Here is a 23,259-nt window from a genome sequence, read left to right as displayed (position 1 = left end):
ATCTTTGGTTAGGATATGAGGGGGGGGCATAATGACCTTTGCAAGGGCACATTCACTGATCCAGATTCCCTCTAGATCAAACAGAAAAAGGATATGCAGCACCGGAAAACACGCTCTCCTGCAGTGATAAGCGTGCATTCAGGTGTTCTTCCTGGCCAACTTGACTGAGGTGGCTGTGGTCAGCAAACTTGGAATGGACCATCATATCTTGGCTCAAGGATCTCCAGACAGTAGTTGGTGTGTTCCTGTATCTAATTCAGGATCTGGAATGGAGAAAACACCTAGACATACATTCAGGTTAATTCTCGTGATAATGTGGTTACATAATTAGTCAACACATCAGACTGCAACTGTAACTGTTGTGGAAAGTAACAACCAAGTCTGGGAGCTGAACCAAACAAAATTTCATAAGGGGATAGGGCATGTTTCCCCCGGGGGTGTGTCTGACACTGAACAGGGCAATGGGCTAACTGTCTGGCCAACTCATGTTAGTCTCTTGGGCCATCTTTAACATCCTGTTTTTAGTATCCCATTCATCCTTTCTACCTTCCCGCTACTTTGAGGGTGGTATGGGATGTGTAGTGCCAACTGAACCCCCAGTGCTGCCCAAATCTCTTTTGTAAGGGTTGCTGTTAAGGCTGGGCCCTGATCTCTCAATATCACCTCTGGGACCTCAAATCTACATACTATCTCACTCAGTAGTTTCTTAGCTGTGGTCCTGGCAGTCATGACCACTTCCACTAGGACGTTTTCGAATCTGCCACTTCTTGGCACTTGAGAATAATCAATTTGCATCCTCTGGAATGGGGTATAGGGCTTTTGCCAGGTGCTTCTTCTGTTTTTTCTGTGCGTCCTGGGTTACATTTGGTGCAGATAATGCATTATCTGCAGAAGTTGTCGGTCAGTGGAGTAACTCTTGGTGCAACACTTGTTGATAAGAGAGTTCATAAAAGTCTTTGTCAAGTGGGCAGCTCCATGTGCCCATTGCACCACGGCTGGGTACATACTCCTGAGTAGACAAGGCTTCTTGTTGCACTTGAATAGTCCATTTCTGAGAGTTGCTCCTCTCCATTTCCAGCTTTCCTTCTTATCCGGACTTGCTGTTTCCTGTAGTTCTTTTAGATAAACTCTGTCCACTGGGAGAGTCTGTAAGGTAAGCACAGGGTGGTCTTCTTCTACCACCCTGCTGTCCACTTCCCGTGGACCACCAGCTGTCTGTTTGGCAGCTGAATTGGCTATATGATTGCCTCGAGCTTCCTTTGAGTTCAGTTTGTCGTGTGCTTTTACTCATAATAGTCACTTGGGTTGGAGGGTTGGGAGAAGCAAGGCATCAATTTTTCACAGGTGTTCCTGCAGCCGTCAGGAATCCTCTGTCCTAGATAACACCATTATCATGGGCAATGCTGAAAGCATATCTTAAGTCCATATGAATGTTGGCTCTTTTTCCCTCTGCCCATTTACATGCTGTAGTAAGTGCTTACAGCTCTGCCTCCTGTGCAGACATCACCGGTGGTAAGGCTTCAGGCTGTGTAGAACAGTGTTTTCAGTGGTGACCGCGTGTCCTGTGTGGTCATGGGGTGACAAGTCAAGACTCTACTCCTCCTCCTACTTTCCCCCCTCAAGAAGTGGAAGAAGGGTGGTAGGGTTCAGTGTTTGACAACTTAATAGAGTAATGCTGTCCAGTAGGAGGGAACACAGGAGTCTCAAGTGTCTGGTAGTGGACAAGTGTTTCGGCTGGATCTTGGTTGAATATGGCAACAACGCCATGGGGAGCAAGCAGAACGAGGCAGTGTCCGAGGACCAAGTTCAAAGTTTTGTCAAGCAAGGTTTGTGCAGCAAAGCCAGCTCGCAGACACAATAGGCCTCCTCTTGCTACCGCATCCAGCCAACAGGAATAATATCCTACGGGGCGTAGGCTGATGTGTGATTGGGTTAGTACACCTGCAGCATGTCCCAGACGTTCAGATACAAAGAGCTTGAGCGTTTTGTCGTAGTCTGAAAGCCCTAGCGCTGGGGATGGCGCACACTTGAGGGCCTCAAACTTAGATATTTCTTCAGGAGACATCTGGAAGGGTCTGATTGCAGAGCATCAGTAGGAAGGCTTCTGGAATCCATGCTCCACACTAGGAAATTAGTCCAAGGAAGGCATGAAGGGATTTCTGACCTTGTGGCAGTGGAATATCAGATTACTTGCACCCTGTCTTCCGTGGGATGTCTTGTCCCATGGGACAAACAGTGTCCAGGGAAAATGACAGGTGTTGAGCACCACTGCAATTTGGGCTTTGAGGCTTTGCACCCCTGGTTGGCAAGATAGCACAACAGGCTTTCTGAGGTGACTTCAACAGGGGGTAAGTCAGCTGCACAAAGGAGAAGGTCATCAACATGTTGGAAGAGAATCACTTCCGGGTGTTCCTCTTGTCATGTGTCAAGGATGATAGCCATAGCTTTTGCAAACTGGCTTGGAAAGTTCTGTGCCCCTTGCAGCACAACTGTTTAGGTATGTTGCCGTTTCTTTCCGCGGATGGATGCAAAAAGGTACCAGCAGGAGGGGTGAGGGTGGACACTGAAGAAAGCGTTTGTAAGGTCCACCTCTGTGAGGTATTTTGCAGTCAAAGGCATCCACAGCAGGTACCTGGTTCTCCTTTAGGGGTTATTTTCTTGGGGTTATTGTGGTTTCCGGGGCAATGATGCGCCCTCTTTTAGCTTGACTGAAACTGGTGGCACCTTTAAGTGACCGTTGTCTTCCGGTCCTGTGGACCATAGGCACGCAGAGATTCTGTCAAGTACTTCCTGCAGTATTGAACTTGAAGTTTTTGCTTCATGAAGTGTCTTCAGGAGAGGCAATGAACACAAAGCAGATTAGTCTTCTAAAGATAGGGGAGTATGTAACTTCATCCCCCCTTCAGGCGTGTCCTGATTGAGGCCTGTAGTCCGGACAACACATCAGCTCCTAGTAGATTCAAGGGACATGTAGAGGACACCACAAATCTGGCAAGCAAATCAGGAAATGTCCCCACTTGGAGTGGCTCAGTAAGTGGACTGGAGCGGGGCACCCCATCCATTCCTACGCAGGAAACGTGTGTGTCTCTTTTCATAGCGGGAGAAACTCAGATCATCAAAGGCCGGTACGAGTCTAGCATGATACTTCTTCAGACACCCCTTTATCTTGGGTAATATCTTGGATTGTGGTGGTCTGATCCGTCAACTTCTCCTTTGCCCAGTCGTGGAGTTGTGCACAGAACTCCACGCCTGAGGTGTAGGAAGTGGCACTTGTCAGGCAGGCATCATTGAAGGCCGGCTGCCTGACTGGCCAAAAGACATGTCCTGCTTTGATTTGGCATAGGCTGATCAAGTCTCTCCAGGCAGCTGAGTAAGTTTCTTGTATCTGCACTATCCTGTGGTAGAAGGGAATTGGCTGCTTCTCTGGGTCAGGCAGACTTGTCACTAAGGCCTCTGCTTGTGACGGAGTAAAAGCGACATACATCACTGGTGCCCCTTCTGGTAACCGAGACTGTTGTTGGGGCGGGGGGCTGGCAAGAGGCACTGTTCCTTACGGTTGCCAGCATGTGTTTGAGATCCTCTCGGAACTGTGAGTCCGGAGCCGGATTGGGGGTTAAATCAACAGGTGGCCTTGCTGCCTGCTGATGGGCTTCCCACTCAGATGCTACTTCATCATTAACATATCCGGCCTGGGAATGTGATGCTTCCGTATTGGGGAAGACAGGTGTGTGGTATGAACCATCCTGGTTTAAAACAGGGAGGGCTGGGTACAGGCTGTTTAAGCTTACTGGGTGTACCAAGATGGCCGCCGGCAGGAAGTGCACTGGGCTGGGTAGAAAGTGAAGGCATGGGTGCACTAAGATGGCCGCCGGGCTGAGTTGTCACAGTGGGTTGTGCTTGGGTGGTGAGAAAGGAGTGGTTGTTAGACGGAGGGCAGTGCTGTCCCTCCCCTCCTTTTGTTTCAAGCTCCAACATATCATCAGCTCTGTGATACACATACATAATACAATTGCCATCTTTCTTAACTTCCTTTATCCAATTTTCTTTATCACACAGGATTTTTCTCCCTGTTTCTTTAGCAACATAACTTTCGCCACTTCGTTCAACTTTGTTAACTATTTCAACATCTTCTTCTCTCCTCTTCACAATATCACATTCTTTTCTCTCTCTGTTTCTCAGCTAACGGCTTGAGAGGAGAATACGTACAACTAATGGGTTAATATTCTTCTCACTGCTCCTTATCAACAAATTCCTTGGGTGGGGGCACATAAGGCTGCGCTCCTAGCTGCTACTGTCTGCTACTGTCTGCTATAACCCTGTAATGTACGGTTAATCTCAGAACAAGAACAAACACGTCAGGGGTAGTGGGGAGCAACGGCCCGCGACCCAACAGATCCCCGGGTAGCCCCCCCTCCGACCTTAACCAGTCCCCAACCCCTCTCGTGTATAGCAAACACTAAACCACAAATACACTCACGACAGGATATTACACCTGCCACTCTTCGAACTGCAAAATTTCAGCAGGCTAAGGTAACCTCAGGGGCAGACAACTCCCCTTAAACCCAGTTAAAGGTCGTCATTACAGACAGCTCGTCTGGGGGTGAGACTTCTGTAACGCTTTCAGACTGCGGGGGGCTCCAGCAGCTGAGATATCCCTCAAGGGTCTGACAAACCTTGAGTAACCCGTCCTATAACCGTCTGCTACAAGATAAAACCTCATCCCAGAGGCCGACAGCTCATCTGGGGATGAGTACACATACACTCAACTCATGTAGCACTTTTAGACTGCTGAGTTTCGTAGCCCAAAGAATGGCAGACAGTGAGCAAATACAGACAGCAGAAACCCATTGGCAGGTTCGTTAAAACAGCCTCAGGAAATACCTCTAAGACAGTCTCAGCATACCGACAGAATCCAGCAGTCAACCGAAAGATAAGAAAGTCGTACAGTGGTAAGAATATAAATCAACTTACCGTACTGTTAGGGCTGCGCAAACCCCCTCTTATCAATCAATTAACGCTCGAATCCTTATCGCGGTATGGCTTCGACTGTAGCCTGAGGTCCCGGGTTTCGGCACCATCTGTTAAGGAAACGATTAAGAGCTCCAATCGAGCCCAAGGTTATCTGCTGCTGTCTCTAATTGGAAAGTGTGGCTATGCATGCATATAAAAGTAAACACTCTGAGACACGCTCAGCACCGTTACTTTTTACACTTCTAATTTATTCAAGGCGGTGCTAATGTTTTATACACAAAAATACGTCATTGCTATGTTAGTCTAATAGGTACATCTCATTGGTTAAGATAGAAAAGAAGATGGAGAATCTTCATAACGAGGTTTGGCTGTCCTTGGTTTTATCTTCAGTTCCGTGTTCTTCTGATGTGTAGGATGTAGGGGGTACCCGCCATTTCGAGAAAAATATAGGAACAGAGCTAATCTGTATACTTATATAATGAGTAAGGAGAAAAATATGTATACACATAAGAAAATAGACCTTTTCAGATTATTATTATTATTATCTACATCACATTCCTTCACAGGATGAATGGATGGGCAGGTGGAAGCAGGTGGGATAGCGACCTCTTCATTAGATCTGGATGATGGCAGTCCAGATCACAAGCATCTTGGGTTGAGCACTGAAACAACCGATAATGCAGTAAACTCTGACCAGTGCAGCCTGCTCTAAAACACCTTAGCACAGCACCTCCTCTCCCTCCCTTTCCAGTTTGTGTGCCCCCCCCCCCCCGACTGCCCTGCTCCTTCCCAGGCTTTTGCTTTTATCAGATCCTTCCTGCTCTCAGATATTACTGGGTATTGTGGTTGGCTTCCCAGTGAGGGCTATGGCTCAGATCCTACTCTAGACTACATCTCCCAGAGTGCCACAGAAGAAAATCAGTCATAAGCTGAAAGCACATTTGCCACTGCCATCTTGTGGGAGATAAAGAGTTGTGCAGTCAGTAACATGAGCTTCTGTTACATATGACTATGATTATGTATGGCCTGAACACAAGTTCAGGTAAAACTTTGGCTGTTCAGGGAAAGGCTGAAGGTATTTTACCTGTATGCACTCTACGCTTGAGGGTAAAAAAAAAACCTTCTGTGTGCTGCTCCCCCCCACAGTCCCCATAATACTCACCTGAGCCCCTGCTCGATCCAATGATGAGTCCTGGGACTCTCCTCATTGGCTGAGACAGCAGTGGGAGCCATTGGCTCTCACTGCTATCAACCACAGCCATTGATCCAATCAGGAGAAAGGGAGGGTGGGGCCAAGTCATCTCTTATGGAAGCATAAAGCAGGGCTCGGGAGTGAGTATGCACCAGTGCCCCTATAGCAAGTGGCTTGCTATTGGGGGCACTAGTCAAGGGGGAGTAACCAGGAGCACCAGCGTGGAGTCTGAAAAAAAGAGCATCCCGCCTGGCCTATAATGGAATGACGGCCGGGAAGTGGTTCAGTTATCCTGACTGGGTGTCATATGATGTCCAGCAGGATAACAAGCCAGCGCGCACCCACAGGGGCGCGCAGCGCTGCAATATGTGGTGCGCTGTTTCAGTCTGACACACCACAATTCTGATCTATTTAAAGAGCCTCTGACAGAGGCTCTTTACCACATGATCAGCTGTGTGCAATCACAGCTGATCACAGTGTAGACAGGAAAAGCCGTGTATCGACTTTTCCTCTATTGCGTCTGACAGATGCGAGTAGAGGAGAGCCTATTGGCTGCTCTCCTGACGGGGGGGGGGGGTCTGTGCTGATTGATTATCAGTGCAACCCCCTGAGGATGCCCACCCAGGACCACCAGGGATGCCACCCAGGACCACCAATGATGCCCCCCCATGACCACAAGGGATACCAATCAGTTCCCATAAATGATGTCAATCAGTGCCCATCAGTAATGCCTGCCAGTACCTCCTCATCAGTAATGCCTATCAGTGTCATCTATCAGTGTCCATCAGTGGCATCTATCAGTGCCGCCTATCAGTGCCACCCATAAGTACCCATCAGTGCAGCATTTCAGTGCCCATCAGTGATGTCTATCAATGCCCATAAGTGCTGCATATCAGTGCCACTTATCAGTGCCGCATATTAGTGCCCATCATCAGTGCCACCTCACTGGTGCCACCTCATCAGTGCCCATCAGTGAAGGAGAAAACTTACTTATTTACAAAATTGTATAACAGAAACAAAGAAAAACTTTTTTTTTTATTTGTTTAGCAAAAATTTTAAAACCCCAGAGGTGATCAAATACCACCAGAAAAAAAAGCTCTATTTGGGGAACAAAATAATAAAAATTGAGTTTGGGTACAGTGTAGCATGACCGCGCAATTGTCATTTAAAAAGCGACAGCGCTGAAAGCTGAGAATTGGCCTGGGCAGGAAGGGGGGGAAAGTCCCCTGTATTGAAGTGGTTAAAGCAAGTAAATGTTACATGGTTGTTATTTTTCTTTAAAGCTGAACCTTTAATACCACTTTAAGGCTGGGGAAGAAAAGTTTCAATGATGCTGAACATCCTCCAGCCACAAAATGATGTGGGCTCTTTCTGACCTGCTGCAGCTTCTAATGCACACTGCAAGAAGCTCACAGTGTTTAGTGAAATTAGAATAAGCAGTTAGAGTACATAAGAGGAGCCTGCACAACTGTGCAAGACTAAAAAGAAGACTGGAGTTCAATTCTAATCAAAGAAATCATCAAAAGCACCTTATCGTGATTTAAAATATATAGTTTTTTCACTTTACAATCAAGATTAGAATCACTTTTTTACCTACCTGTTATTACAATATCTTCAAATCAAAGCATTGCAGTGTACTAGTTAGAAACCTACACAATGCAAGAGTAGTTAGTTTACATACATTACATACTGTGGGTGGAGGAACGGTTGAATGTTTGCAAGGCCATTGTCTGTACAAGGTTCAAATATTCCGCTAAAGGTATAAAAGTCACTGCAGGAAAACTAGAGAGGCAAGACCTGATTACAGAAAATCTTCAGCAGAAAGATACAGTAAGTTGCTTCCAAAGAATTGTATATCATTCTGATATTTTTTTGTGCAAATTATTTGCAGGTAAATAAATGTAAAATATATTTTCACTGATTATTTATTTATATCTCTGAATGTACAGATCATTTTAACATGCTGTTTTCACTGCAGTTAATTTTTTATTGCATTTTTTTATCATGTGCTCATATAAATTAGACTAGGATTGGGACAGGGACAATTTTCTCTCCATAGAATATATAAAAATAATAATGGATTTAAACAGGTAAAGTAAGTTTATGATTGCAACTTCGAGTTTCAGAGCTGTCATTCCCTGGCTGTAAGAAGCTAATCAAGTATAGTCTGAGCTTGTTGGAGGTCAGGCAGGGGCGTTGCTAGGTCTACAAAAGATCTGGGACTAGAACCCATAGCAGCAAAGTAAAGAAAGTCATACACTTGTACAGTATCTCACAAAAGTGAGTACACCCCTCACATTTTTGTAAATATTTTTTTTATATCTTTTCATGTGACAACACTGAAGAAATGACACTTTGCTACAATGTAAAGTAGTGAGTGTACAGCTTGTATAACAGTGTAAATTTGATGTTCCCTCAAAATAAGTCAACACACAGCCAATAATGTCTAAACCACTGGCAACAAAAGTGAGTACACCCCTAAGTGAAAATGTCCAAATTGGGCCCAAAGTGTCAATATTTTGTGTGGCCACCATTATTTTCCAGCACAGCCTTAACCCTCTTGGGTATGGAGATCACCAGAGCTTCACAGGTTGCCACTGGAGTCCTCTTCCACTCCTCCATGATGACATCACGGAGCTGGTGGATGTTAGAGACCTTGCACTCCTCCACCTTCTGTTTGAGGATGCCCCACAGATGCTCAATAGGGGTTAGGTCCGGAAACATTCTTGGCCAATCCATCACCTTTACCCTGAGCTTCTTTTAGCAAGGCAGTGGTGGTCTTGAATGTGTGTTTGGGGTTGTTATCATGGTAGAATACTGCCCTGCGGCCCAGTCTCCAAAGGGAGGGGATCATGCTCTTCAGTATAACACAGTACATGTTGGCATTCATGGTTCCCTCAATGAACTGTAGCTCCCCAGTGCCAGCAGCACTCATGCAGCCCCAGACCATGACACTCCTACCACTATGCTTGACTGTAGGCACACTTGTCTTTGTACTCCTCACCTGGTTGCCGCCACACACGTTTGACACCATCTGAACCAAATAAGTTTATCTTTGTCTCATCAGACCACAGGACATGGTTCCAATAATCCATGTCCTTAGTCTGCTTGTCTTCAGAAAACTGTTTGCAAGCTTTTTTGTGCATCATCTTTAGAAGAGGCTTCCTTTTGGGACAAAAGCCATGCAGACCATTTTGATGCAGTGTGTGGTGTATGGTCTGATCACTGACAGGCTGCCCCCCCCCCCCCCCTTCAACCTCTGCAGCAATGCTGGCAGCACTCATATGTCTATTTCCCAAAGACAACCTCTGGATATGACGCTGAGCACATGCACTCAACTTCTTTGGTCGACCATGACAGGGCCTGTTCTAAGTGGAACCTGTCCTGTTAAACCACTGTATGGTCTTGGCCACCATGCCACAGCTCAGTTTCAGGGTCTTGCCAATCTTCCTATAACCTAGGCCATCTTTATGTAAAGCAACAATTCTTTTATTCAGATCCTCAGAGAGTTCTTTGCCATGGGGTGCCATTGTGAACTACCAGTGACCAGTATGAGAGAGTGAGAGCGATAACACCCCGTTTAACACACCTGCTCCCATTCACATCTGAGACCTTGTAATACTAACGAGTCACATGACACCGGGGAGAGAAAATGGCTAATTGGGCCCAATTTAGACCTTTTCACTTAGGGGTGTACTCACTTTTGTTGCCAGCGGTTTAGACATTAATGGCTGTGTGTTGAGTTATTTTGAGGGGACAGAAAAATTACACTGTTATACAAACTGTACATGGACTACTTTACATTGTAGCAAAGTGTAATTTCTTCAGTGTTGTCACATGAAAAGATATAATAAAATACTTACAAAAATGTGAGGGGTGTATTCATGTCATGTTACCTGCCACAAAATGCAGATTGTTACATACAGAGAGGCTAGTGTATATAGTATATAGGCTGGGTATACAGAGAGGGGAGAGGCTGTGTATACAGAGAGGGCAGATGCTGAGTATACAGAGAGAGGAGATGCTGAGTATACAGAGAGAGGACATGCTGGGTATACAGAGAGAGGACATGCTGGGTATACAGAGAGAGGAGATGCTGATTATACAGAGAGAGGACATGCTGGGTATACAGAGAGAGGACATGCTGGGTATACAGAGAGGGGAGATGCTGATTATACAGAGAGCCTGACACATCATTCAGACCGGACTGCACAGGGAATGACAAGTCTGCATGAATATCTGTTGCATGTCTCCCCTCCCCGCCTTCCTTGCAGCCTGTCTCACTCACACACACAGCAGAATGAAGTGGCCTCCTCCCCCTCCTTCTCATTCAGCTCTGTATACACACAGGAGGAGGAGGAGCAGGAACACGCTCTGATGTCAGGTCTGTAAGTTTTCTATGCTTTGTAGATGGACAGGGAGGAGGGAGAAAGAATGACTGGGAAGGAGGAAACTAAAACGATGTACACTTGGTGGAGTGATTGCACTAGCCCTCTTCCCGCCAGCACATACCCAACCCCCCTTTCAGGCCAGCACTAGCCCCCCCCCAGCACATATTCAACCCCCCTTCCTGCACTAGCCCTCTCCCCCAGCACATATCCAACCCCCTCTTCCAGCACTAGCCCTCTCCCCCCAGCACATATCCACCCCCCCTTCCAGGCCAGCACTAGCCCTCTTCCCCAGCACATATCCAACCCCCCCTTCCAGCACTAGCCCTCTCGCCCCAGCACACATCCACACCCCCTTCAAGCACTAGCCCTCTCCCCCAAGCACATATCCACCCCCCTTCCAGGCCAGCACTAGCCCCCTCCCCTCAGCACATATCAAACGCCCCCTTCCAGCACTAGCCCTCTCTCCCCAGCACACATCCAACCCCCTCTCCCAGCACTAGCCCTCTCCCCCCAGCACATATCCACCCCCCCTTCCAGGCCAGCACTAGCCCTCTTCCCCAGCACATATCCAACCCCCCCTTCCAGCACTAGCCCTCTCGCCCCAGCACACATCCACACCCCCTTCAAGCACTAGCCCTCTCCCCCAAGCACATATCCACCCCCCTTCCAGGCCAGCACTAGCCCCCTCCCCTCAGCACATATCAAACGCCCCCTTCCAGCACTAGCCCTCTCTCCCCAGCACACATCCAACCCCCTCTCCCAGCACTAGCCCTCTCCCCCCAGCACATATCCACCCCCTTCCAGGCCAGCACTAGCCCTCTCCCCCCCCAGCACATATCAAAGCCCCCTTGGAGCACTAGCCCTCTCCCCTATCACATATCCACCCACCCTTTCAGGCCAGCACTAGCCCTCTCCCCCCAGAACATATCAAACCCCCTCTTCCAGGACTAGCCCTCTCCCAGCAGCACATATCCACCCCCCTTCCAGCACTAGCCCTCTCCCCCCCAGCACATATCCACCCCCCCTTCCAGCACTAGCCATCTCCCCCAGCACATATCCACCCTCCCTTCCAGCACTAGCCCTCTCCCCCGGCACATATCCAACCTCCCTTCCAGGCCAGCACTAGCCTTCTCCCCGGAGCACATATTCAACCTCCCTTCCAGCACTAGCCCTCTCCCCCCAGCACATATCCACCCCCCCCTCCAGCACTAGCCCTCTCCCCCAGCACATATCCAACCCCCCCTTCCAGCACTAGCCCTGTCCCCCCAGCACACATCGAACCCCCCTTCCAGCAATAGCCCCCCCCCCCCAGCACACATCCAACCTTCTCTTCCAGCACTAGACCACAGCAGATATCCACCCCCCCTTCCAGGCCAGCACTAGCCCTCTCCCCCCCAGCACCTATCCAACCCCCCCTTCTAGCACTAGCCCTCTCCCCCCTAGCACACATCCATATCCCCCCAGCACATATCCTAGCACAGGCGTTCTTGGAGCATAAATTACACCTCTAATTTCCTAACAACCTATTACACTTTTGAAGGCCCTGGAGCACCTGGACAGTGGAATTACCCACAAAATGACCCCATTTTGGAAAAAAAACACCCCAATGTATATTCTATGAGGCATTATGAGTCTTTTGAACGGTTAATTTTTTTACACAAGTCTTCAAAAAACGTGGAAATAAAATGAAAATCTTTTTATTTTTTACACAAAGTTGTCAATTTATAAGATATTTCTAACTCATAGCATGTATATAGCAAAAATTACACCCCAAAACACATTCTGCTACTCCTCCTGAGTATGGTGATACCACGTGTGAGACTTTTACACAGCCAGTCCACATTCAAAGGCCCAACATTGAAGTAGTACCTTCAGGTGTTCTAGGAGCATAAATTAAACATCTCATTTCACCCCATTTTGGAAAGCAAGCACCCCAATGTATATTCTATGAGGCATAGGTTGCAGATACATACTTGGGTACTCTGATGGGCTGGAGACAGGTACTCGGTTACTCTGATGGGCTGGTGACAGGTACTCGGTTACTCTGATGGGCTGGTGACAGGTACTCAGGTACTCTGATGGCCTGGTGACAGGTACTCGGGTACTCTGATGGCCTGGTGACAGGTACTTGGGTACTCTGATGGCCTGGTGACAGGTATTTGGGTACTCTGATGGGCTACAGATAGGTACTCGGGTACTCTGATGGGCTACAGAAAGGTACTCGGGTACTCTGATGGGCTGGTGACTGTACTCGGGTACTCAGTTGGGTGGTGACAGGTACTTAGATGGGCAGTGACAGGTACTCAGATGGGCTGTGGTAGGTACTCAGATGGGCTGTGACAGATACTCAGATGAACTGTGACAAATACTCAGGTACTCGGGTACTCAGATTAACTGTGACAGGTATTCGGGTACTAAGATGGACTGTGACAGGTTGTCGGGTACTAAGATGGACTGTGCAGGTACTCAGGTACTCAGATGGACTGTGACAGGTACTCAGATGAATTGTGACAGGTACTCAGGTACTCAGATGAACTGTGACAGGTACTCGGGTACTCAGACGGGCTGTGACAGGTACTCGGGTACTCAGATAAACTGTGACAGGTACTCAGATACTCGGGTACTCAGATGGGCTGTGACAGGTACTCGGATACTCAGATGAACTGTGACAGGTACTCGGGTACTCGGGTACTCATATGGGCTGTGACAGGTACTCTGATGGACTGTGACAGGTACTTGGGTACTCAGACGGGCTGTGACAGGTACTCAGGTACTCGGGTACTCAGATGGGTGATGACAGGTACTTTGATGGGTGGTGAAAGGTACTTTGATGGCTGGTGACAGGTCCTCTTTATTAGGGGAGTCGGCAATCAGTGTGGTTGGTGTACACTGTGAGCGGTAACGAGATGTTACCACAATCCCCTTCTCACACACGATCAGTGTGTGAGCAGGAGAATGCGGTAACATCTCGTTATCACGGTTTGTTGACATTCTGTGACCGGCTATGATTGGACACAGCCGGTCAATTTAATTGGCTCTTCACTGAGATCTGGGTTGGGCTGTGTCAGGGTGACAAGTCTCGTCCCCGATCGACGCTCTGTGCGTGCCCTAGGGGCATGCACGAGCGCCATGCATGTGGGCATTACATGTGACCGGCTGTGATTGGAAACAGCCGGTCACGTGGTAAAGAGCAAATTTTTTATAGGCTCTTTACATGGATCTGAAATGGGCTGTGTCCAAGGGACATGCCCCATCCCCGATCACCGCGATGCGGGCCCCCGGGGGGCCCGCGAGAAACCGAGGACATCATATGAAGCTCGCCCAGGATGGGAGATCCCATCTGCAGATGTCATATGACTATAGCCTGGTATTGAAGTGGTTAACTATCCTCAGCCAATGCCTTACAGGAGGACTCCCTTACCTCCCCCCATACTTCACCAGGAGACCTCCCCCCAACAAAATTACACTGGGAGGCTCTACACCAAAAATTACACACTACATATACACTATATTGCACATTACACACGCCTGCACTATATACACTATATTGCACATTACACACACCTGCACTATATGTAATTGGCTACACCCACTGTTCACCACTGCGCATGGTGCATTACTACCCCCCTAGGGCACACAGAAGTGTCCCAGGTATTTTACAATCTCATAGTGTATGCTACAAAAAAAATGCTAAGCCCCGCTGAAGTGTTCGGTTTTGGCTCAAAGAAAAGGTGGCAACCCTAGGCTGAGTATACAGAGAGGGGAGATGCTGGGTATAAAGAGAGGGGAGAGGCTGGGTATACAGAGTGGGGAGAGGCTGGGTATGCAAAGTACTCAGTGAGAGTGCCACGGCTGTGCGGGAAGCGTTGTGTCAGACAGCCCGGGACACTCTCACTGTAGGGCTGGTCCTGGACTCGGGGCTATAGGCCTGGGATAAGGGGCTCCAGCCTCAATAGCCACCCCTTAACTATGCCACTGAGGGCAGGAGAGAGACACTGGGGGTCGAATAGACCCCTGATATCTCAACAATAAAGTGTACCTGCCATCTGCCCATGATAGAAATACATTTAAATAGAAAAAAAAGTGTAAAAAATGAATTTTAATAAAATACATAAAAAAAAAAAATTAAAAGCACACCCCCCCCCCATGAAATGCACAAATGGAAATGCGCATTTAGTTACATACACATGTATGTAAAAAATGATTGCACCACACAGGCATACAGTGAGAGTGAGAGCAATGATTCAAGGGCCATCATTCACGATTAACCTTACAGTGATAACCTGTAGAGGCTTTTAAAGCATTTTTTTGGTACCACATTTTGTCACAACTTCACGGGTTCCAATTTTAAATCTTGATATGTTTGGTATCTATATACTTCACACAATATTGTCTTTTATATTTTACCAAATAATTGGATATTATATTGTGTTTGCATGAACTCAAATTCAATGGTGGCCCTATCCATATGTCCGGCCCCCCAATATACATGCGGTGCGCCGGATGCATTGATTCAAATGTTTTTTTTTTAAGCATATGATTAGAGACTGAGGCTCTAATAGGCTTCAAAAAAGGATGGGCTCGGACGCTGCGCCCCGAGCCCACCTAGTTGTGTGACAATAGCGAAAGAATTTTCGCTATTGTCACACTGATTCTCCCCCTGGCCAATCAGGAAGCTGGTCTTGAGACCCATTTTCTGATTGGCCCAAAGGCGAAGTGATCCTATTGGCCTAGGAGGAGGAGGGAGGAGGACAGAGGAGATCCACGGCCACCGCGAGAAGATGCACGAGAAGCCACCACCCCTCCCCCGGAGGAAACTGCGGCCCGCGCCATTGATGGGGTAAGTGCGGGGCCGACTGACTGGGGGGAGGTGTGATTGACCCGACCGACCCACGGGGGGTTGCAGGTGACCTGACCTACCGGGGGGTTGCTGTGGATGCATTGTGTAGCGGTACTCCTGTAGGAGCTGCTGAATGTAGTGGTCCGTCTGTCACCCTGCCCAGCCAGGCACACACTCCTCATTCGCTCAGCGACATGAAAGCAGTCCTTGCACTTGTTTTGTTATGTTTTTAACTTAGATGAATAGGAAAATTATGAGATGCCCATGTAATCAACAGTCACAGTTGGGACTACTATATACACCTTAGTATATACAATCTCCCCTTCTTCTCCTGCACTTCCTTGCTTGCAGACTATCACTCCTCACTCCTCCAGCACATCACTTGCTGCATTTCCTGGACTAGCTAGCACTGTAGGCCTGACACTGGCTCAGCCAGGCCTAAAGAAGATGCCCTTTACAGGCAGGGACCACAGGCCCCTATGATGTAGCAAAATAGAAAGTTCCAGTGCTTGCTATCCCTGTGGCTAATGCTCCCAGTAACACCTCTTCAGGCGTTGCCAGCCCTCCTGGTTACAGCCGCCCCTTTCCATTGTCCATGCCACCACCATCCTCCAGACTGGCTCTGCACCCATCCCAGTCCTCTTAGGAGTGCCTCCCAGTCCCCCGTACTGTGTGAACACTCACCAGCCCTCTTGGCTGCCTCTGTGGTACTCCTGCAGACTTGCCCAGCAATGTTCTCCTGCTGTCCTCTCTTGCTCCTCCTGTGCCTCCTAGCCAGGACACCTCTGTGAGCTGTAAGAGGGTCCCGTCTGCAGCCGAGCCCAGGCCGAGCTCCCTAAAAGGCCCTGACAGCCTAACACTCCATCTCCCACTCAATCACCTCCTCCCCAGCTGGGCATCCCTCAGCATTTAAGGGGGCCTGCCCCCTGCCAATCCAGATTGGGGATTGGTCAGGGCTCCTCAGAATACCCCAGGTGTCTCCACCTCCCCTCTCCACCTCTCTTTCCAGAAAGCACCAGAAGATTCTAGAAAGAAGTGGGAGGTCCTAGTGACACCACCTGTGAGTCACCCAGCTCTATTCTAGGTCACTCCCAACCCAGATCACAAAAACACACCCAAACTTGGCTACTAGCCAAGCCTGGAAATTTTCTTTGTTTTCTAAAATAAACTACATTACTCTTCTAACACATTAGAAGGTGCTACAACTGTTTGACGCCCCCCGAAAATTGCATTTTGTGAATAATAAAGTAATTTTCTAGCCAAAAATGCAAATTTTCACATGTGTAAAAATTATGTAGTGACCTCCCGGACCTCCAGGGGCCTGATGGTGACCTCAAGAGTTAGGCAGAGCTGAAATCCTTCCTTGTAGAATTTATTAACAGGCATGGTGGGTGTAATGCAAGATGAAATGATGGGCACAAGTCACTTTTTTAATACGAACAAGAGATTTATTGTCTCTTAACAAGAACTATGGGAGAACGGGTTAGGGCTAGGACACCCTTGGCTAGATGCAACCAGTGGATTTTCTAATAATTAGCCAGGACAACCACTACCTGGCAAACTAAATTTGTTATCAAGCCTGCCTAAACACCAGGGTGCTACAGCTATAAAAAATCCCCCCCAGAAAGTAAGTGGTTAAGCTAAACCTGTAACCAGACTATGCTTACTAAAGCATTCACATATTCTATACAAGCCTTAATTCGCCTCTTTAGCTTTAGGCTCCATTCCTGAGCGATCTACAGCGACAGCTGCTGCAGCCACTTGTTTTTTTTAGCTTTTTTTTTTTGTTTGTTTTTCCTTGAGACCTTTTGGAGTGGCACTATTCATTTCAATGGGCCTCCCTCTGCTCTAAAAACGCTCAAAGATAAGATCATGCACCAAATCTCGGCACAGAGCCAGGAGCATTTGCGATTTTTGCCATGATCATACCACAATCTGTCCCTCAAAAATTCAGTCAAAATTGCACCGCATTTGGGGTGCCATTAAGAAATAGTGGCACTGCAAACGTGTTCTGATGCCGCAATTCTGGAATCTCCTGGCAGAATTGCAGTAATTCCGCTTGCGATCCAGAATGCCTAAGTGTGCATGGAGTTTTAGGCATTGTAGAGAAATTAAAGTGGAACTACAGGTAAAATAAAAAATGTTATATGGTGCAGTCTGTCAATAGCATTAACACAGCAGAATTGGAGTCATAACTGCAGCATAGTTGTATTACCTATTAAACCTGCCAATTAGTGTGTTATTTTATATGTTCTTTCCTGGCTCTTACAGTGGTTAACTGATTGGGCGCCTGCCCTACAGCCCTGTTGGTAACAGCTCAGTAATAGTGTTGGAGCCATGTAATTGTGCACACCACCAGCACATAAAATGACCCCGGTTGTATGCATATACAGTATGTAGCAGCATAGCATAACAACTTCAGCCCCGGACCATTTGGCTGGCAAAAAATTTGGCACTGCTTCGCTTTAACTGACAATTGCGTGGTCATGGAACGTGGCTCCCAAACAAAATTGATGTCCTTTTTTCCCCATAAGTAGAGCTTTCTTTTGGTGGTATTTGATCACCTCTGCAGTTTTTATTTTTTGCGCTATAATCAATAAAATAGCGACAATTTTGAAAAAAAAAATGCATTATTTTTTTTCTTTTTGCTATAATAAATATCCCCAAAAAATATATAAAAAAACATTTTTTTTTCTACATATTTTTGGTAAAAAAATCGCAATAAGCGTATATTGATTGGTTTACGCAAAAGTTATAGCATCTACAAAATAGGGGATAGTTTTTTGGCATTTTTATTAATTATTTTTTTTTACTAGTAATGGTGGCGATCAGCGATTTTTATGGTGACTGTGACATTATGGCTGACACATCGGACACTTTTGGCGCTATTTTGGGACCATTCACATTTATACAGCGATCAGTGCGATTAAAAATGCATTGATTACTGTGTAAATGTGACTGGCAGTGAAGGGGCTAACCACTAGAGGGCAATGTAGGGGTTAAGTGTGTCCTAGGGAGTGATTCTAACTGTGGGGGGGGGGGGGGGCTATGCGTGACACGACACTGATCACACTCACACTCACGGAGGTTGTTTTGGGAGCGCGCGCCCACAAACCGATTCTTAAAGGGCAACGTACAGGTGGGTTACTCTGCCTGTAAGTGCCCTTCTGCTGACGTATATCGGCGTGAGCCGGTCGGCAAGAGGATAAAGTCCACCACTGTGCCAGCACATACTGTATATTGCTATGGCTGGCAAAAGTTAACCGGTCGGCAAGCGGATAAAGTCCACCACTGTGCCAGCACATACTGTATATTGCTATGGCTGGCAAAAGTAGCTTAAAGTTAACCACTTCAATACCAGGCACTTTCGCACCTTCCTGCCCAGGCCAATTTTCAGCTTTCAGTGCTCTCACTTTTTAAATGACAATTGTACGGTCATGCTACACTGTACCCAAACTAAATTCTTATCATTTTGTTCTCACAAATAGAGCTTTCTTTTGGTGGTATTTGATTACCTCTGCGGTTTTTATTTTTTGCTAAACGAATAAAAAAAGACCGAAAAATTTTGATTAAAAAAAAGTTTTTGTTATAAAATTTTGTAAATAAGTAAGTTTTCTCCTTCACTGATGGGCACTGATAAGGTGGCACCAATGAGATGGCACTGATGAGGTGGTACCGATGGGCACTGATGATGGGCACTGATGGTGGCACTGATGGGCACTGATAGGCAGCTCTGATAGGTGGCACTGATATGCAGCACTGATGAGCATTGATAGGCGGCACTGATGGGCACTCATAGGTGGCACTGGTGGGCACTGATGGGCACTGATAGGCAACATTGATGGGCACTGAAAGGCTGCACTGTGGGGTAATTATGAGTAGCACTGATATACGGCACTGCTGGGCACTGATAGGTGGCACTGATGGGCACTGAAAGGCGGCACTGATGGGCACTAATGGCTGGCACTGGATTTCACTGATAGGCATCACTGGCACTGGCCGGCATTTTTCAATGGCACTGATTGGCAGCTGCCTAGGCACTGATTGGCATTTCCCTGGTGGTCTAGGGTGGCATACCTGGTGGTCCAGTGTAGATGGCTTCCCTGGTGGTCCTGGCGGCATCCTGGTGGTCCAGGGCGGTATCCGAGGGGGGGCTGCACTGATAAACAATCAGCACAGACCCCCCCTGTCAGGAGAGCAGCCGATCGGCTGTCCTCTACTCGTGTCTGTCAGACACGAGTGAGGAAAAGCCGATCAACGGCTCTTCCTGTTTACATCGTGATCAGCCGTGATTGGACACAGCTGATCACGTGGTAAAGAGTCTCTGTCAGAGACTCTTTACCTAGATCGGAGTTGACTGATACACCGCAACAACGATCGCCGCGATTCGCGCCCCAAGGGGCACGCAGCGGCTTAATATCCTGGCGACGTCATATGACATCCGGTCAGGATATCGCAGCCACTTTGCCGACGTCATATTGCTATATGGCGGGCGGCAAGTGGTTAACATAAAAATATCTTTAAGTCACTTATCTACAGTTTTGCATTGCTTAAGTTTTCATCTTTTCAAAAAAAAAAGGCACAGTTCAGAGCTTGTTCACACTTGTGAGGTAAACCTGCGCTTTTCTGCACTGCAAATGCAGTTCTCTGCAAGATAACACAGGAAACCATTGTTTTATATGTGCCCTGTTCACACTACCACAGTTTTCTCTTTTAGATTAAAGCCCAGCTGGGTTGAATGAAAAAAAACCTGACAGCTCTGGTCGGAACCGCTGTACTAACAATGCAATGTTAGTACAGCAATCACCCCTGCTGTTCTATTGTGTTCTGACAGGGGGACGTCCCCCCCAGAACACTCCGGTCAGTGTTCTCAGCTATTGGTTGAGAGCACTGATTGGGAGCTGGTTGGCTGCTGGTTTTCCATTGGTATTATGACCGTTGGTATTTAACACACTGTCACCAGAGCAGTGCAGTGTCACTATGGTGGCACTGTACTGCTGCAGCTAGTGATCAGGTACAGTGGCTGGCTACACTGAAAACACTGTATGTCAGTGCAGCCAGTCATTGTCTCTGATCACCGCTACAGCAGTACAATGTCACCAGACAAATGCGACCAGGTATGCCCTGTACACAGGACCGGTTTTGCCGTCGGAATAAACTCCGAAGGTTTCTCCGATGGAACTCCGGCGGAATTCTATTCAAGCGGTCTTGCCTACACACAGTCAACCCAAAGTCCGACCGTCCAGAACACGGTGACGTACAGCATGTACGACGGGACTAGAAAAAGGAAGTTCAATAGCCAGTAGCCAATAGCTTCCGCCTCATACTTGCTTCAGAGCATGTGTCGTTTTTGGTCCGTCGGAACAGCATACAGACGAGCGTTTTTCCCGATAGGAATTGGTTTCATCGGAAATATTGAGAACACGTTCTATTTCTAGGTCAGAATTTTCGGGGGAAAAAAAAGTCAGATGAGGCACAAACACGATCAGAATAGACGATGAAAAGCTTCCGTCTGACTTTTTCTGTCGGACATTCCGCTCGTGTGTACGAGGCTTTACAGTGTCCCCAGTTACTAACGCACCAGTCACAGTGTCCCCAATCACCAATGCACAAGTCACAGTGTTCCTGACCAGTGTAGCCAGAAACAGTGCTCCTGGTCGCCTCTGCACTAGACCAGTGCAGTCAGCAAGAGTGTTCCTGGATCACCACCACACCAGTCCAAGTGTCACCAAACATATGTAAGCCATCAACGTTGTTTTCTATCAACGCCACACCAGTCCCAGTGCCACCAGACCAATGTACGCCATTGACAGTGTTCCTGATCAACATCACACCAGTTCCAGTTTGACCCGACCAGTGTAAGCCAGCAACAGTGTTCCTAATAACGGGAACACCAGTTCTCAGTGTGGTCAGATCACACCAGTATAGGTCAGCAACAGTGTTCCTGATTGCTGTCACATCTGTTCCAGTGTGGCCAGACCAGTGTATGCCAGCAACACTGTTCCTGATGTTCCTGATCACCGCCACACCAGTCCCAGTGTCTCTAGACCAGTGCGCACCATCACCAGTGTACCTGATTACCACCACATCAGTTCCAGTCTGATCATATTGTTCAAGATAACACTGCAGAATCCACATGACATATTAGCACTGGATTTCTGGCAAAACCAACAAATATTTTGTGCTTATCAAACAGATATAATAAAACACTTTCATATTTAAAATACCAAAAGGAAGTAAATAAATGAAGTTAATTGCTAGGGTTCAAATGTATTATTCTTCTTCTTTACCCACAATGTCTGTGTTCCTCTTCAGTAGATATTACAAGACAATGTTCACAGCTGACCCAGTGACGATCCTTCTGTCTGTTGTTGTCATCCTCTTCTTGGCCTATGTATACAACAAGAGTCAAGACAAGTACAAGAATTTCCCACCTGGACCCAAACCATGGCCAATTATTGGAAATATGCTCAGTGTTGACATGAAGAAACCACATAAGACATTTATAGAGGTAATATACTTCTTGTCCTATATCACCTGAGACAATACAGGAACTCCAACAAAAAGGTCATTTGAGAAAGAAATCCATATTTAAGAGAACAGCAGTTGATGATCTCAACATTCAACAGAGGACCTTTTATAAATTTGAATACTGTTATTTGCAGACCATTTTTAAACTGTTCCCTTTTCACTCTATCTCTTGATTTTATTTTGTTTTCAGTTATCCAAAACGTACGGTCCAGTGATAGGTGTCCAAATGGGGATGCAGAAGATGGTTGCTCTCTGTGGATATGACGCTGTGAAAGATGCCTTAATCAACCATGCCGAGGAGTTTTCTGACAGGCCAAGGGCGCCAATACTTAATAAAATGCAAAGGGAAAATGGTATCTTTTTGTTTATTCAATGAAGCAGCATGAAAACATATTGCCTAAAATATATGAACATTAAACAATATGTATAAGTAAATAAGTTAACTTGATGATTAATGCTAACAGTTTGCAGCCCTGAATATACAATCTTTTTAAATAAAACCTTTCCATTTTCATTTCATAGCTTATTTTAGACCTAGTAACTTCATCACTGGGTTTCTGTGCTGCTACACTATATTGCCAAAAGTATTGGGAAGCCTGCCTTTGCACGCACATTAATTTTATTGGCATCCCAGTCTTAGTCCGTAGCATTCACCATTGAGTTGGCCCACCCTTTGCAGCTATAACAGCTTCAACTTTTCTGGGAAGGCTGTCCACAAGGTTTAGGAGTGTGTCTATGGGAATGTTTGATCATTCTTCCAGAAGCGCATTTGTGAGGTCAGGCACTATTGTTGGACGAGAAGGCCTGGCTCACAGTTGGGTTGAGGTCAGGCTAGCCAAGTTCCTCCACTCATCCATGTCTTTATGGACCTTGCTTTGTGCACTGGTGCGCAGTCATGTTGGAACAGGAAAGGGGCCATCCCCAAACTGTTACCACAAAGTTGGGAGCATTAAATTGTCCAAAATGTCTTGGTATACTGATGCCTTAAGAGTTCCCTTCACTGGAACTAAGGGGGCAAGCCCAACCTCTGAAAAACGACCCCACACCATAATCCCCCCTCCACAAAATGATCTGGACCAATGCACAAAGCAAGGTCCATAAAGACATGGATGAGCAAGTTTGGGGAGGAGAACTGGACTGGCCTGCATAGAACACCTGTGAGCCATGCCTTTTCATCCACCATCAGTGCCTGACCTCACAAATGTGCTTCTGACAGAATGGTCAAACATTCCCATAGACACACTCCTAAACCTTGTGGACAGCCTTCCCAGAAGAGTTGAGGCTGTTATAGCTGCAAAGGGTGGCCCAACTCAATATTGCACCTTACGGACTAA

The 23,259-nt window shown here is 47.0% G+C and overlaps 1 protein-coding gene across 7 annotated transcripts in view; it reads left to right on the top strand.

Moving 5' to 3' along the window:
• Nucleotides 1–23,259, top strand: part of LOC141139189 (cytochrome P450 2K4-like) — a 68,457-nt gene that overhangs the window by 5,783 nt on the left and 39,415 nt on the right. For 2 of the 7 annotated variants that reach the window (XM_073625106.1, XM_073625109.1), the window contains exons 2-3: nt 21,713–21,905; nt 22,116–22,278. In XM_073625106.1, coding sequence (XP_073481207.1) covers nt 21,726–21,905; nt 22,116–22,278 — 343 coding nt within the window. In that variant the 5' untranslated portion in view covers nt 21,713–21,725. Of the gene's footprint in view, nt 1–7,872; nt 7,994–10,405; nt 10,548–21,709; nt 21,906–22,115; nt 22,279–23,259 lie in introns of those variants that run through there. The other 5 variants (XM_073625108.1, XM_073625105.1, XM_073625107.1 and 2 more) reach the window with 4 other exon arrangements.

This window comes from Aquarana catesbeiana, linkage group LG04, assembly GCF_042186555.1.
Source record: "Aquarana catesbeiana isolate 2022-GZ linkage group LG04, ASM4218655v1, whole genome shotgun sequence".
NCBI lineage: Eukaryota > Metazoa > Chordata > Amphibia > Anura > Ranidae > Aquarana > Aquarana catesbeiana.
This window is presented reverse-complemented; position numbering and strand designations above follow the sequence as displayed.